At 37.4% G+C, this 15,275-nt stretch overlaps 1 protein-coding gene across 6 annotated transcripts in view; it reads left to right on the forward strand.

The window, feature by feature from the left end:
• Positions 1 to 15,275, forward strand: part of DGKI (diacylglycerol kinase iota) — a 592,236-nt gene that overhangs the window by 269,449 nt on the left and 307,512 nt on the right. For all 6 annotated transcript variants that reach the window (XM_074193600.1, XM_074193597.1, XM_074193602.1 and 3 more), the window contains one exon: positions 2,348 to 2,413. In XM_074193600.1, coding sequence (XP_074049701.1) covers positions 2,348 to 2,413 — 66 coding nt within the window. The remainder of the gene's footprint in view (positions 1 to 2,347; positions 2,414 to 15,275) is intronic.

The raw sequence follows: 15,275 nt of genomic DNA on the forward strand, positions 1-15,275 counted from the left end.
CACACGGAAAGTGGTGGTATTCAGAAACAAAATGCTGGGGAATATGGATAAAGTGAACAAAGGGGAAAAATACAAATGAAGGGAAGATAGCATGGGGGGGCCAATAAAGAGTAATTATAACTTTGAATGTGAATGGGATGAACTCTCCCTTAAAATGATTTCTCTCTCCTCACATTCAACTTACAAAGACTAACAGACTGCCTTCTGTGGGGATGGAGGGAAGGAAGGAAGATTAGGGGAAAAATTGTAAAATTCAAAATAAATAAATAAATTTAAAGTGGGGAAAAAAAAGAATAACTAAGGTTCCCACTTTCATTAACTATTAGTAATAGGAGCTCCTGTCCTTGTCTGCTTTACCTTATCCCTAAAGGAAAGTTTTTACTTTTTCTGGATCTTCACCCATGGTGACTGGTGACTCAGGATTTCTATTTCTCTATTTCCCACTGAATTTATCTTTAAAACTTAATATGAGAAAGCTTTTTTGAAGTGTTTGACCTGGATAGGAAAACTGCTCATTATGTAAGCCTCTAGGTACAAATGTTCAATGTCAGAAATGAGCAATCCTCTGGATACATTCTTATTCTGGGCCAGATCTGTGATTCCAGTGATTTAATAATAATAAGGATAGTAGCTAACATTTATATAAAACTTACTAAACTCTTTATTTTACGAATGAATAAATGGAGACAAATGGAGGTTGAGTGACTTATCCAGAGTCACATCACCAGTAAACTTCTGAGGTCAAATTTTAGCTCAGGTCTTCTTTACTCCTGGCCCAGAGCTCTATCCGGTGAACCATCTTGCTGACCGGGAACTCTCAGAGAATAACTTCTCTATCAAGGCAATTTATAATAACCATGGAGAGGTTAAGTGACACTACTACATCTTGAGAGAAAGGACTTGAAACCTGGTCTTCCTGACTTCAAGGTCCCTTTGCTATCCACTGTATCACATTGACTGCTTATCAGAGTTATTTCTCCCTTCTTATTTGGCTGCTAAGTCAGTATGGTCAATAGTGAGAAAAGCAGAAGGGCTATACTTGGAGTATTTGGAGGCATTAAACATGAGATAAAAACCTGGAACTATTTGGGTAATGACTTCAATGAGCTGTTGTAATGAAAGGATAAGATTCAGTGGTATAGCCACTATAAAGGCAAAAAGCTAGGAAAGGAGATGCCATATATACAGAACAATATTCAATAAATCATTTCTGATTCCTCCTTACTCCCCTACCCCCTGCCTCTTTTTTTGTCTTTTTTCACACCCTATTAGATTGGAAACTCCTTGAAGGCAGACTAATTTTTATTAATTTTATTAATTGCACCCCTACTACTTGGCACTGTGCCAATTAAACATTGGATTAGATTTTCAGGGATCACAGATTCTCCTAATTTGCCCCAATTTATGACCACTCCTCTATCTTTGCCAGGAAAATCCCAAATGAAATCATGAAGAGTTGGATAAAACTGAACTAAACAACAAATGGTGTTTGGGCTATTCTGTCATCTCTTTTCTATCTTCTTTTTTCTTTTTTCTTGATCTTTCTCAGAATAATATTCTCTTACAAGAGAATAATTGTTTACATTAAAGATTGTGAGATTCCAAGGGCTGCAACCCAGTGTCTTAATGGCATATTCACAAATCTGTAGAGAAGAAAATTGGGAACCATCTGCTAAAGATCACTCTCCTCACCCCCCTTATCCAGAAGGACTAGAAAAAATCTCTCATTGGTCATCTAGTCTAACAGTAACACCGAACTCTGGTCCATTGTGATGACACATGCCTGTTAATCCCCCACTTTTAGGGTGATAGATCACATGGGTTCAGGAATTCTGAATTACCGCAGGGTGTAAGCTGATCATGGGTCAGCACCCATATAAGGAGCCCCAGGTATTGGAGGACCAATAGGTTGCCCAGGTTAAACTGACTCATGTCAGAAAAGTTAGCAGGTTAGTTTTCTTTTTGGTTAGCTTTGCAGTAGGAGATAAGGAAAACCAATCTCAAAAAAAAAAAAAAATAGAAAGAAAAAAGCAAAGCCAAAAACCCATTGGAGCCTGAATTCATTGACAACTTTCCTGATATGGAGGAGCTGTCAAATGCATAGATTAGTATTAAGATTGATAATCCTAAGAAAGTGAAAATTCTATAGCTTTAGGAATTGGGTCAGATTTTCTGCTATTAACCTGTGTTTATGCACGTGTATGGGACAAATGGTGGGTTCCTCCCCCCCTTTATTTACGCAGGTTTGGAAACTCTTTTGGAAGAAATGATTTTCTAGATGTATAGTGAAAACTAATCTCTATTTTTTCTTTAAAAAAGATACTCATTTAATTTTCTCCCCCTGCAGAATTTTGTCCGTCATCACTGGGTACATAGACGGCGCCAGGAGGGAAAATGTAAGCAGTGTGGCAAGGTAAGGGTTCATCTATCCTGTGATCACTGCACCACTCTGGCATAAAGTACTCTGAGATACAGGTGTATCGTTTCCTATGTTAAATAAGCAGTGGCTCTATTCCAAGTCTGTCATAAAAACTCTAAACCCAAGGTTTAAGATTAGTAAGTATTCACTCATCTATAGTTTGGAACCAGATTAAACTTCATTATTTTCTATTTCTCTTCATTATACTCTCATCTCTTGCCAGCATTCCCTTTTATGTATTTTCTTTTCCTGTTAGAATGTAAGTTTGCTGAAGTCAGCCCCTGTGTGCTTTTATTTCTAGCCCTTAGCACAGTGATAGAATACATAGTAAGCAATTTATATATATATATGTTTTCATTCCATTCTTTTCCTTTCAGATAGAATATCAAAACTGCTTTACGTTCAGTTTGTTCCCTAATAGAGTCAATGAGAATCCTAACCTCATTAGAGGGTATTATTACATTTAAGAAGTGATAAATTGACTTCTTTCTTTAAGTCTAGTGTTCAATAGAAAAATGACTCTTGGGTGGTTAAATCTTACTAATGAGCACTGCTAGCCTGTAACATTTATTTGCTCAACAACTGACTATTAGGTTGCTGAGCAATAATGCTTGTCAATGAAGAGCTGAAATGAATTGAGCTGAAGGGAAGCCCAGCCAGAAATTTTGAATGCAATGTTTTGCTAGGACCTTATCCAGTGGCAGTAATATAAAGATTTTGCTCACAGCAGCCCTGTATGAGACCTTTCTCCTTGAGGAGAAAGTGTGCTGCGCCCATTTCTTGTTTTTATTGAACCTGTTGTGGGGCTAAGAGGCAGTGTTGGGGGAAAGGTCAGAGTCTTTTGAAAATGCAAGGAAAGAAAGGTATCTGGTGCTTTTTTTTTTTTGGCAAAGCAATGGGAATAGGTGAATAGGGAATAGCCCAAGATCATACAGCTAAATAAGTGTTTGAGGTCCCATTTGACTGAGGTCCTCCTAACTGCAGGGCCTGTACTCTATCCACTGTGCCACCTAGCTGTCCCTCCAGTACTCTTTTTTTTTTAGGTTTTTTTTTTTTTTTGCAAGGCAAATGGAGTTAAGTGGCTTGCCCAAGGCCACACAGCTAGGTAATTATTAAGTGTCTGAGACCAGATTTGAACCCAGGTACTCCTGACTCCAAGGCCGGTGCTTTATCCACTGTGCCACCTAGCTGCCCCTACCCCTCCAGTACTCTTAAAACTTTTTCTATGTATTTTCCTTTTTGTTGGACTGGTTGACAGGGAACTGGCACAGGACAGACTTCCTTTTTTACCTTTTTTTTTAAATTTATTTTTTATTCTCATTTTATACAAAATTTTTTTACATTAATAAAATATTCTTGTTTACAAGTAAACAAAATACCCCTCCCCCCATGAATATAGATAGACTTGCTTGGGCAAAAAAAGTAAAGGGGAGAGAAAAAAATTAAAATTAAAAAAATAATAATAATATTTGTAGGTATGGCCAGGTGGCGCAATGGATGAAGCACCAACCCTGGAGCCACGAGCATCCAAGCCCATATCCAGCCTCGTAAACCCAACAGTCACCCAGCCGTGTGACATGCAAGCTCCCTGATCCCCACTGCCCTGCAAAAACCAAAAAGAAGAAGGAAAAAAAGACCCAAAATAAAATAGTAATAATAGTAGGGGTGGCTGGGTGGCAGACAGAGCATTGGGTCCACCTGGGTCCAAATCCGGCCCCAGACATCCAAAGATCACCCTGCTATGTGGCCCCAGGCAGGCCACCCAGCCCCACTTGCCCTGCACCCTCCCCCAAATAATAATAACAAAAAATGTGCTTCAGTCTTTGTTCCAACACCAACAACTCTGTCACAGGTGGATCACATTCTTTATGATAAGTCCATCACAAAAGTTATTTCCTTATTTTTCCATCATTGCCATTGCTAATCTCAGCTCCCTCCTTTCTTATTTCTCCACTACCATGTACTATATTTTCTCTCTCCTTTCACTCTGACTCTGCTTTAGGGTCGCTGAGTGGTGCAGCAGACAGATCCCTGGTCCTGGGGCCAAGAAGCCCTGAGCCCCCAAACCACCCCTTAGGCCCAGAATCCACCTGGCCATAGGTCCTGGGCAGGCCTTCCAAGCCCAGCCCCTTGCAAGAAGTAAAAAAGAAAATGTGTTATATCTTACTACTCTCCCCCCATGGTCCATCCTCTCCTCCTTTATTCACATCCTCACCCCTTCCCCCCGGCTCCCCCCCCTCCTTCTTACTCCAGATGCCTATACCCCATTGAGTATATATGCTGTTTCCTCTCCTAGCCATCTCTGATGAGAGCAAAGGTTCCCTCATTCCCCCTTGCCTCCCTCCTTCCATATCATTTCAATAGCTCATTGTAATAAAAAAAATCTTATTATGTGAAATATCTTGGCCTATTCCCCCTCTCCTTTTTCTTTCTCCCATTCCATTTCCCTTTTTTCTATTGACTCCATTTTTACACCATATTTTATCTTCAAATTCAGCTTTCTCCTGTGCTTCAACTATAAAAGCTCCCTCTACCTGCTCTATTAACTGAGAAGGTTCATATGAATATTATCAGTATCATTTTTCTATACATGCAGTTCATCCTCATTAAGTCCCTCATATTTCCCCCCTCTCCTCCAATCTCCATGCTTCACCTGAGTCCTGTATCTGAAGATCAAACCTTCTGTTCAGCTCTGGCCATTCCAAAAGGAACCTTTGAAATTCCCCTGGTTCATTGAAAGTCCATCTTTTTCCCTGAAAGAGGACATTCAGCCTTGCTGGGTAGTTCATTCTTGGCTGCATTCTAAGCTCTTTTGCCTTCCGGTATATTGCATTCCAAGCCCTACAAACCTCCAATGTAGCTGCTGCTAAGTCCTGTGTGATCCTGACTGCAGCTCCACGATATTTGAACTGTGTCCTTCTGGCTGCTTGTAATATTTTCTCTTTGACTTGGGAGTTCTGGAACTTGGCTATAATATTCCTAGGGGTTGGTTTTTTTGGGATCTCTTGCCCTCTGCTTCTAGAATATCAGGGCAATTTTCCTGTAGTAATTCTTTGAAAATAATGTCAAGGCTCTTTTCCTGATCATGACTTTCAGGTATTCCAATAATTTTTAAATTATCTTTCCTAAGTCTGTTTTCCACATCAGTTGTTTTTTCAATGAGATATTTCACATTTTCTTCTAATTTTTCATTTTTTTGGTTTTGAAGTATTGATTCCTGATTTCTGGTAAATTCATCAATCTCCCTGAATTCTATTCTTTGTCTGAAGGATTTGTTCTCCTCAGAGAGTTTTCTTATCTCTTTTTCCATCTGGCCAATTTTGCTTTTTAAAGCATTCTTCTCCTCAATAACTTTTTGAACTGTTTTCTCCATTTGACCTAAGCTGTTTTTTAGCATGCTATTTTCTTCAGCATTTTTTGTATTTCCTTGACTGAGCTGCTGACTTCATTTTCATGTTTTTCCTGCATCTCTCTCCTTTCTTTTCCCAGTTTTTCTTCCAACTCCCTCATTTGATTTTCAAAGTCTTTGTTGAGCTCTGTCATAGCCTGAGCCCAATTTCTGTTTTTCTTGGAGTCTTTAGATGCAGGAGCTTGTGCTTCCTCATCTTCAGACTGAGTATTTTGATCCTTCTTGGGCTCATTTGCAAAATATTTTTCAATAGTCTTACTTTTGTTTCTCTGCTTGCTCATTTTCCCAGCCTGGGCCTGGTTTTGGGGTGCTTCCTGAGCTTTTGGGACACTCCCACAAGGGTCTCAGTGTGTGAGGCTCTGTCCTCTCTCCTGGTCTGTGAATGACCATATGTGCCCCCCCTCTGCCATGGGGCCGAGGTGGGGGGGCCTCTGCTGTTCTATGGGGGGGGGCCTAGACTGCGATTAGGATTTGAATGTGGTCAGAGCCCCCCAGAGTCATGTTCCAGAGGCAGAGAACAGAAGAGCTCTGTAGTCTCTCTTCACTCCCCTCCCTCAGCTCAATGGGCTACTGCTTACTGGCTCTGCCTGCTTCTGTTTCCTGGATCAGGGCTGGGCAAAGACCAAGCTGCTTGCTGTGTGCCCTGAGGGCTGGGCTCCGCGTGCTCACTCTGGCAGAGGTCCCCTGCTGTTCCCTCACTTTGTGCTCGGTGCTCCCCGGGGTGCAGCTCAGAGGACTTCCCTGCTGCTGTGAGCTGTGGCTCCCAGCACCCTGGGGCTGCCTCAGGGCCCGACCCTGACCCCAAGGAGCAGAGCCTTTCTGCTTTTTTCCAGGTTACCTTGAGTAGGAGAACTGCCTCACTGGTTCCCTTTGTGGGTTCTGTCTCTCAAAAGTTTAGTTAGAGTCCTTAGTTTATGAGTTTTTATCAGAGAGCTCCTAAGACTTGATCCCTTCATGTCGCCATCTTGGCTCCGCCCCCCCGACTTCTTTTTATGCTTCTATAATTGTAGTTTTAATTCTTTTAATAAAAATCTCTTGAGGATGGTTAAACCTATGATAAGTGGTGTTTAAACCTATCAATCACTCATATTTTAGGGCTCATTACTAGCAACTCATTGGCATATTTTCAGTCTCCCAACAGACCACAAGTCCTTCCTACCTTCTCATCAAGTGGGAATCTTGTGCCCATTTTCATCCTATCAAGTCATCCCAAGAAACTCTACCCCTTACTTGAAAGATTTCATTTTGTCCTTTTAGTATCCCAGAAGTATCAGAGTACCACATTGGCTGTCCATCTGTTGTCTCTCATTCTCACCACAGGAAAGATCAACATTGTATTCTGGTTGTGTTACTTGTAATATCTTACATAGCACCTTGAACTGAAGTTATTTTTAGTTAAATGTTTCAGCCTGCTTAGGTTCCACCACATAATTTCATTATCCTTTTGGTTCTTCATCATATTAATTCTTTTATATCATGTTAGTCAAGGAGCCACAGTCATATATTATCACTGGTGTATTAATATTTTTAAGTTATTGGTCTTTTACATATATTGTTTAGGATAATTGAAACCACAACAGAATTTCCCCAAAGTAATAACATATTTGTTTCTCCTGTTCACCCTAGGTTTAACTATTAACATCAATAGTGGTTATTTGAAACAGATATATTAAGGTACTAAATTACTAGTCTGCCTGTCCAGCCTCATTTCATAACCTGGGCAATATAAATTATTTGTTTACTTTGTTTTTCCATTTATAAAACATTAGAACTTTTTCTCTGCATAGGCTCACTGCAATTAAAATGAAAAAAAAGAGGACAGAATGTGAGAAAGTGAAGAGGGGAGAGTATTATAAAGGAAGAAGCACAGTGAGAAAAGAGATAGGAAAAAGAATATAGTCAAAGACATTGAAGAATGGAGAGGATGATATTGAGTGAGAAAAGAGTTAAAAAAGATAAATAATGAGAGAAAGGTAGAAGCAAAATAGAGACATAAGTGACAGGAATGAATTATTAGGTAGTGAAGTAGATTATACCCGAATTGCTTCACCTGTTGGAAGAATTTCCAAATGGCCAGTATTTTTATTTTATTGAAAAATCTGGTGGTAATTTTATTGATTTTTAAAAAGGTTTTTATTTCTATAGTCCTTGAAGTTGGAATGAATTTCACCTGGGATCCCTCTCTCTGAAGTTGTTAACATAGAAATTTGATAGGTCAGACTGTAAGTTAGTCTGGTGGTCTAGAATTCTTCTGGTTCCTGTGATTTTGCTCTTGACCTTAAATTGACTTTTGAAGAAAATAAAAAACTCATAGGAGGGAAGGATGACAGTCATACTGAAGAACTCATAGGATAGAGGGGAAAAACCAATCAGAATTATATTTGAGACTGTCAGACAGAGAACTGATAACCCCTGGCTGTTATTAAATGAAAGGTGTTATTAACTGAATTGGTGTTGTTCACTGACCCTAGAATTTGTGAGTTAATTTGTTATGTTACTCCTCCACTCTAATGTCTGGGAATCACCTTCTTCTATGCATTATGTCTTTTCATTCACATGAGTTAGGTACCATGACCTCAGCCAGTAGCCATCGCTCAACAACCTACTCACTTAACCCTGTCTCCCATCAAGGGCCATCTCCAGGCATCCTGATTCATATCTGGCCACTGGATCCAGATGGTTCTGGAGGAGAAAGCGAGCTGGTGATTTAGCACAGCATCCCATTACTCAAATACAATTCATGTGCATTATGACATCACCTCCCTGATGTCATGGTCTTCTTCGAGATGAAGGACAAACATCACCTACTCAGACCTGGATATAGTGCTGATTCTCCCCACAACCTCCTCCCAATTTTCCTGGCATATCTGCTGTTTTTTCCTCAGCTTCTCAGGAGTTGGTTAAATCTATTTGTAAGGAAATATATTAAGTGTTGACTATATGAAGACAAAAACAAAATGGCCTATTTCTTAAAGAGCTTGTAATTTATAGAAGTTGGAAGTGAGGGGGAAAAGTTTGCACAGATAATAAATAAAAAGTAAATACAAAGTTTCACAGTGGAATAACAAAGGTATTATAGGGATTTGACTTATACCTTTGAAGGGCACTCTAAGTTTCAAGAACCTAAAGTAGAGGAGAGAAAAAACATTTTAGTTAAACTATGCAAAAGGAATAAAGTAAGAAAATTATATGTCATTTACAGGGAATAGAAGAAAGTAGGCTAGTCAGGCTATAAAGTGAAGGCATAAAGATGGAAAATGAAAGGGTGATGTCAGAACCAGATAAAAATTCTGAGTCTGACTATAGAGAGGAAGAAGTGGGGACATACAGAATTGAAACAGAAAAATTTAGAAACCTATGAGAAACTAGCAAAAGAAGAAAGAAAAATTGGTTTGTGTTAGAGAGGATATATTGAGGAGATGTTACAGACATCTTAGAGAAGACTCAGGCTGATACTACCAATGTAGCCATTGGATCAAGAACTAAGGCAAGTTCCAAGAAAAAGTCTGCTTTTCCCTTAATTTTCCCTCCCAATCCCTATCTATAGATACAAAAATATAATCTGCAACTTCATTACCCCCCCCCATTTGAAAAAGAACACAGGGTCCTTAAGAGTAGATATAAGTGGGGGCAGCTAGGTGGTTCATCGGATAGAGCACCAGCCCTGGAGTCAGTACTCAGATCTGGTTTCAGACACTTAATAATGATCTAGCTGTGTGGCCTTGGGCAAACCATTTAACTCCATTTGCCTTGCAAAAATCTTAAAAAAAAAAGAAAGAAAAAAGTAGATATAAATGAAGATTAAGACAGAGAACTTAACTTACTGAGAATTTTTCTATTTGTGAGTTCAGAGCAATCATGATGCGACTTACAACTTTCCACTTAAAATAAACTCCCAAAGGTTCAAAGGAAAGCACACTTGAATGACAGGGCCCATAATAGTTTCTCTAGGCTTAAACTGAGTGATGGATGGATTCAAAAAGGTTGGGGGAGACTTAAGTCACAGAGTTCAATTAGGAGGTTATTGTAATAGTCCTGGTGAAAGATGATGAAGGTTTGAACTACATGGTGTGAGTGAAGAGCTGGAGAAGGATAAGGAAGATTGTATGGGGATCCCTTCTGAATAAAATAAAGAATATGATTCAGCCCATGTATCGATCATTTTCCTTGCCTATTTTAAATAGAAAACTTTAATATATCAATCAACTAAGTTAAAAATTAAATGACTTTCAATAAACCAAAAGCCCAGTATTTTCTTGCTGAAAGCAATATTATTAGAGTTACTCCATCTTTACACAAAACTATTATATGATAGTATTAGTTAGCTATTTCAGGTTACTGGAGGAAGAGAAACAGTCAACAGAAGCTCAAGCTTCACCCTTCATCTTCTATTCATCTTTCCTGCCTCTCTTCCAGGGGACATTGGCATTTGTAGTGCCCAAGTCATCAGCTAATAAACTTTCCCTCCATGTTCAAAATTTGTTTTTTAGGGTTTTTTTTTTTTGCAAGGCAAATGGGGTTAAGTGGCTTGCCCAAGGCCACACAGCTAGGTAATTATTAAGTGTCTGAGGCTGGATTTGAACCCAGGTACTCCCGACTCCAAGGCAGGTGCTATGTTCAAAATTTTTTTAAAAATTTGATTTGATAGTGCAAAATGAAGACTTTCTTAACAATTGAATATTCAGTGTTCAAACAGCCATAGCATCTGCCAACACCCACAGTAGCAGATTTTTTTTAGACAGACTCTTAAAGTTGAGTAATTAAGAATCTGGATCTCTTTACAGCACTGAGATCCTAGCCAAGATAATTCCTCTACAGCAGGTGGTATGCGACAACCATAGCTATAGAGACTGTGATACGACTCTGTTTATGTTAACATGTTAGACAGTGACACCAAAACCAGCCTTGCTTGTGACTCCACTAGGCTGGAATCCCAAGAAGCACAGACCTGAAAATAAATGTCTCAGAAATTCACTACATTTTCAGAATAAATATGGTACCCAATGCCCCTATTGATATAATCATAGAAGAAACCCAGTTCAACCTGTGCATTTTTCCAATGAGAAGCAATACTTCATAATGGATCAAATATTGGACTTGAAGTCAAGAAGACTTGAATTTGGATTTTTGCCTCAGATCTTTATTAACCTCTACAAGCCTTTTCCCCCCTTCTTCATAAAATAGAATGACAATATCTCACAGGATTGACATAAGAATCAAATCAGATAACATATATTAAGTACTTTGTCAGCTTAAAACATGAATTATTGATGATCATGATGATAATAAAGAGAATAAGGAAGAAAATGGAAGATTCAGAAATACTGAGAAGCTTGCCAAGTTGCTAAATTGCAGAGATGGATTCAAACCTATATCCTCTGACTTTACAGGTCTTATGCTCTTCCCATCATCTATACTGTTCCTTTTTGCTTAATTTAGTATTTATATAACTCTTCTCAAGGAAGTTAAAAGAACTCCTTGTTAGTTATTGACTGGTGATTTGTTTTTTGCATTTGAAATCATAAGAATGGTTGCTGGTAACATCGTATACCTGCATGAAGTAGGAAGCTTGGTGAAATGGAAGAAACTAGTTAAAGCTATAAGATACAAGTTAGGGTACTAACTCTGTCACTTGCTATCTTTATTGCCCAGCCAAAATCAATTAACCTCTCAGGGCTTTATGTTCCACATTAGCAGAAAAGAGATAATGTTTGCCCTATAGTACTGGATCATTTTGAGCAAGTGTTTTATAAACGTTAATATTCTACAGTTGCGAGTGATTCATTCTTACTTATAATTAACTCTCTCTCTCTCTCTCTCTCTCTCTCTCTCTCTCTCTCTATATATATATATATATATATATATATATATATATATATATATGAATTTTGCTCATAGTATTTGAGGAATTTTCTCCTGATGTCTTCAAACATGCCTATGTTTTTCCCACCTGTAATAATCCTTCACTTGATAGTGTCATACCTTTAAGCTGCAATATTACCTTCTCCTTTTATCTAAATGAAAGGGCCATCTATACTCATTGCCTCCATTTCCTCAGCTTCTACTCATTTTTCAACTGTTTGAATCACTTGACTGAATCTGCTTTCTTTAAGGAAATATATAAATAATCTAAATGCCAAATATGATTTTCTTTATTTTTTAGACCTTATCTTACTTTATCCTTCTGTAGCTTTTTGAGGCTGTTAAGCACCCTATCCTTTTGCTCTTTCCTGGTTCTCTCTGAGCCTTTTCAGTTTCCTTCCCTAGAGCATTATCTAAAGTCCCCCCACCTCCTATTTAGGTAAAGGCTATTTCCAGTCTTCTAGTCTTCAAGGTTCATAATCTTAGCATCAACCTCTTTTCCTTCATTATCTCTCTCTATCAAATCAGTTCCAAAGTTTTTTTTTTCCCAACTCTACCTCTAAAGAATCTGTCATATTCATCTCTGTCTCTCCCCTATACGTATAGGTTCAGTTTTTCACTCTCCTGAACTATTTCAGATAGATTTCATGGCCATCTCCCCGATTCCAGGCTCTCCCCTTCCAGTTCTCTTCCACACAGATGTCAAATTAATATTTATAATACACAGATCTGCCTGTGTCATTTTCCTGTTAAAAATACTCAGTGCTTCTTTATTACCTATAAGATTAAATGTAAACTCATCACCAGCTGGGTGTTTAAAGCCTCCCACAGTCTGGCTTCTACCTATCTCTCAAGACTACTTTCATGTTATGAAATTATTTTACAAATTCTTCAAACTGGCTTACTCTATGTCCCCTAAAATTAACTTCCTTCCCTCTTTGTTTTTTAGTTTTTTTCTTTAGTTTTTTTTGCAAGGCAATAGGGCTAAGTGACTTGCCCAAGGTCACACAGCTAGGTAATTAATAATTGTCTGAGTTTAGATTTGAATTCAGGTTCCTCCTGACTCTAGGGCCGATGCTCTATCCACTGCACCACCTAGTTACCTCTTCCCCTTTGTTTTTACACAGATTGTCACTTACAGCTTGATTGCATTCATTCTTCCCTCTTTCTCTTTGAGTATCAGATTCCTTCAAGATTCAATTTAGTTTTGATTTATTTCTTTTTTGATTGCTCAAGTTGTTAGTGGTCCTCTCTTTTTAAATTATCTTGTATGTCTTTTATTGTCCTATTTTCCTCAAGTAGAATATAAAATCCTTCAGGAAATGAACTCTTTTGTTTTTGCATTTATATTCTCAATGCTTTGTGCAAATATTCCATGCATAGAAGGTACTTAATAAGTTGTTTTATTGAACTTCAAAATTCAGAGTCACATAATCTTCTCCGGGTTCAGGTTCAGTTTTCCATCTTTTTGTAAAATATGTTTTTATTTCATTAAATATTTCCCAATTATCTGTGAAATTTTTTAACATTTCTTTTTTAAATTGATGAGTTCCAAATTCTCTCTTTCCTTCTCCTCCCCCCTCCTTGAATCAAGTTGATATTGATTATACATATGAAGTCTTGCAAAACCTATTTCTATATTAGCCATGTTGCAAAAGAAAACAGCCAAAAAAAAGGTGAAAAATAAAGTTTAGAAAGTATGTTTTCATCCACATTCAGAGTTTATTAGTTCTCCCTCTGGAAGTAAGAGATAGCATAGGGTATGCATAGTTTTATACTCTTGTGGACATATTTCCAAATTGTTCTCTAGAATGGTTAGACTAGTTAACAGTTCTACCATCTACATATTAATATCCCAATTTTTCCACATCCCTTCCAGCTTTTGTCTTTTTCCTTTTCTGTCATGCTAGACAATCTGATTGGTGTGATAGTATCTCAGTTATTTTAATTTGCATTTCTCTAATCAGTAATGATTTAGAACATTTTTTTCCATGTAAATATACGTAGCTTGAATTTCTTCTTCTGAAAACTACCTGTTCATATCCTTTGTCCATTTATCAACTGTGGATTGACTTTTTTTTTTTTTTACAAATTTAGCTCCATTCCCTATGTATTTGAAAAGTGATGAATTTATTAGAGAAAATTGCTAAAAAAATTTCCCCTAGTTTCCAGTTTTCCTTCTAATTTTAAGTATATAAGCTTACTTCTGCAAAATTTCATGTAATTAAAAATTACCATGTTACTTCCTGTGATCTTCTCTATCTTTTATTTGGTCATAAATCATTTCCTTGCCATAGATCTTATAGGTATAGATTTTTGTGCTCCCCTATTGCCTTATGATATAATAAATTCATTTTAATCTTATCTGGGCATATGGTATGAGATGTTAATCTAGTTTTTGCTATACTGCTCTCCAGTTTTCCCCAGAAATTTTTGTCAGTTGGTGAATTCTTACCCACATAACTTGAATCTTTGGATTTATCAAATGATAGATTAATATGATCATTTACTACCCAACCCATCATTCCATATTTTTTAGCCAGGAACAAATGTTTTGATAATTGCCATTTTGTAATATGGTTTGAAATTTGGTACTACTAGGCTGCCTTCTTTCATATTTTTCTCATTGATTCCCTTTATTCACACACACACACACACACACACACACACACACACACACACACACACACACACACAGACAAAGTTTTTGCAAGACATTGGGGCTGGGTTTAAGTGACTTACCAAAAGTCACACAGCTAGGTGATTATTAAGTGTCTGAGGGTTGGATTTGAATTCAGGTCCTCCTGACTCCAGGCTCAGTACTCTATCCACTATGCCATCTATGTGCCCCTTCCCTTCATATTTTTGATTTAATTGCATTTTTCTAGCTTATGTTTCTCTAGAATTTAGCTATATATACATGTATCTTTTTCTAGTTATAAAATAATTCTTTGGTAGGTTTACTGGTATGGTGCTAAATAAGTAAATTAACAGGTAGAATTTTCATTTTTATTGCATTGGTTTAGTCTACCCATGAGCAATTAATATTTTTCCAGTTTTTTAGACCTGTCTGTATTTGTGTGAAAAGTATTTTGCAATTGTGTTCATGTAGTCCCTGTGTTTATCTTGGCAGATGGACATTCTATATTTTATGGGCTTTTGTTGCTATTTTAAATGGAATTTTTCTTTTTCTCTCTTCCTGATGGATTTTGTTGATAGTATAAAAGTGAAAATGATTTATATGGGTTTATTTTATATCCTACAACATTGATAAAGTTTTTCATTGTTTCAAATAGCTTTTTAGTTGATTCTCTAGGGTTCTATTAAGTTTATCATCATATCATCTGCAAAGAGTCTAACTTCAAAGTTGGATAAGAGGAATTTTTATTACAAATTTTATTACAAAATATGTATGCTCTCCTTTTGCCTCTTCATAGTGAAGGTTCTTTTATGCGAGATAGTTTTCTCGATTCTTTCTCTTCCTTTTCCCTTTTCCCAGGCATTCCTCATTCTTACTTATCAATTTTTTTTACAGAATCCCAGCATTGTTATCTTACTTGTGTTCTTTTTTAATGTGGAATCCTT

The sequence above is a fragment of the Macrotis lagotis genome, chromosome 7 (assembly GCF_037893015.1).
Source record: "Macrotis lagotis isolate mMagLag1 chromosome 7, bilby.v1.9.chrom.fasta, whole genome shotgun sequence".
Classification (NCBI taxonomy): Eukaryota; Metazoa; Chordata; class Mammalia; order Peramelemorphia; family Peramelidae; genus Macrotis; species Macrotis lagotis.